The following is a 1,762-nucleotide window of genomic DNA, read 5'->3' as shown; positions in this document are numbered from 1 at the left end:
TTAGTTTTAGTAAGAGCTTTACGCACTTGCAACACAATAAGGTCTATAAGTGCAGACGATTAGAGGTGTTACAAGAGAGTAACAAACAGAAAAAAAAGAAGATGGGGATCTAAAGACGATAGATGTTTGACAGGAGAGAAGAAGCAAATCACACCAGAGCACCCGCCAACCACCCACTCACCGAATCTACCAAAGTCTCACCTGCAGATGTCCCACCACTCCAGTCTGGGAGGGAACTTTGGCATCTCGTATCTCTCTGTGCTCAGTTTGACCACCGGCTTACACAGGGCGCGACCTATGAACTCCGACTTGCCCTGTTATGGGAACAACGCAGAATACAGTGGAAATTGTTTAGTTTAGTTTTAGTAAGAGTTTTACGGCATTGTAACACAATAAGGTCAAATAAGTGCCGGAGAATAGATTACGTGTTACTTAAGAGAGTAACGTACAGAAAAAAGGAGGGGAGATAAGGACGACTGATGTTTGAAATGAAAGAAGGAGCAAACCACACCAGAGTAACCGCCAACCACCCACAGTCGAAATTGTCATTGACTGTTGAGGAGAAAACTGGTTGTCTTAGACGGGGGGACGTCTTACAAAATGTTATTATAATGTGAAAAAAATATTTATTTTTAAAACCCGCTAGGGAGAAAATGAGAAGTGGCCGTTTGTGCAGGTGATTGCCTTAACCCTATCCATACGTCGTGTTTTAGTATCGTATCCGTACGACGTGGGGAACTCTGTGCCACTACTTTCAAAGAGGAAATTTACTCGTTAATCCGATCCGTACGCTTTGCATAGCATAGCAGCAGAAATACTGAAAGTTTCAAAGAGATCTTTGTATTAGAAGTATTCTAAAATGTGAAGAATACAACCCCGGGGTTACAACATGACCCCAGGGCGTACTGATAGGGTTAAACAGGTGGCCTTTAGAACAGGCTTGACAGTAATATGAAGCTATTTGAATAGTTTTAGTGTGCAATGTAGTATACTGTGCTTGTATCGCAAATTTTGTTCAAAAAGTAGATCGGATATTCATTTTGCTGAAATTGTTTTACGTATCTTTTTGAAAAGTTCATATAGAGGGTGTTTGGAAGGCATTATTAATGGGTTTTTATCTCTTTAATAAGCTTCTGTTTTATATTTTCCATAAATCTTTTTTTCAGGCACTAAATGTGTTTTTTTCAATTGGATGAGTCAATTTGCATACAGGACCTCCGAGATTCTTCGCCTTTATGCGAGATGGTTATGTGTTAGATCTTACCTACCTTACGATCAGGGGTGTGGCTGAAAGACTGCAGTAAGAAGAAGCCAAGGAGTAGCAGTAAAAAGGCTGGAGAAAGAGTCAAAGGTCCAGAGGAGGGGGCAAAGGGGAGGGGGGAGGGGGGAGAGGGCAGAAAGTGAAAATGAGTGCAGACGACAGAACATGGTTAAAGAGCAGGAAAGGAAGTGAAAGAAAAAAAATTTAGAGCAGAAAATTTTCCTTCGCTGTCAGTTTTCGAGCCAGGGACCTATTGAATGAGAGGCGAATACTGTAACCTCTAGACCACGAGAGCCCCCTGTCAGGTTTCAAACCCGGGACCCTATTGAATGAAAGGCAAAGACCCAAACTACTACACCATGAGAGTCCATTGGAACGGGTCTTTTAGTTTTAGTGGAGGTTTTATGGCGCTTGCGACTGTATAAAGTCATATGAGCGCCGGAAGATTAGAGGTGTTACAAGAGAATAACAAATATAGCAAAGAAAAAGGGGAGATAAGGA

At 41.7% G+C, this 1,762-nt stretch overlaps 1 protein-coding gene across 1 annotated transcript in view; it reads right to left on the bottom strand.

Moving 5' to 3' along the window:
• Nucleotides 1-332, bottom strand: part of LOC106012276 (otoferlin) — a gene marked incomplete in the record, with an annotated part of 14,619 nt that extends 14,287 nt beyond the window's left edge. Inside the window, 1 exon segment of the mRNA XM_013084697.2 lies at nucleotides 202-332. Within this exon segment, the coding sequence (XP_012940151.1) occupies nucleotides 202-245 (44 nt within the window).
• Nucleotides 333-1,762: the final 1,430 nt, after the last annotated feature.

Source organism: Aplysia californica, unplaced genomic scaffold (assembly GCF_000002075.1).
Source record: "Aplysia californica isolate F4 #8 unplaced genomic scaffold, AplCal3.0 scaffold00310, whole genome shotgun sequence".
NCBI lineage: Eukaryota > Metazoa > Mollusca > Gastropoda > Aplysiida > Aplysiidae > Aplysia > Aplysia californica.
This window is presented reverse-complemented; position numbering and strand designations above follow the sequence as displayed.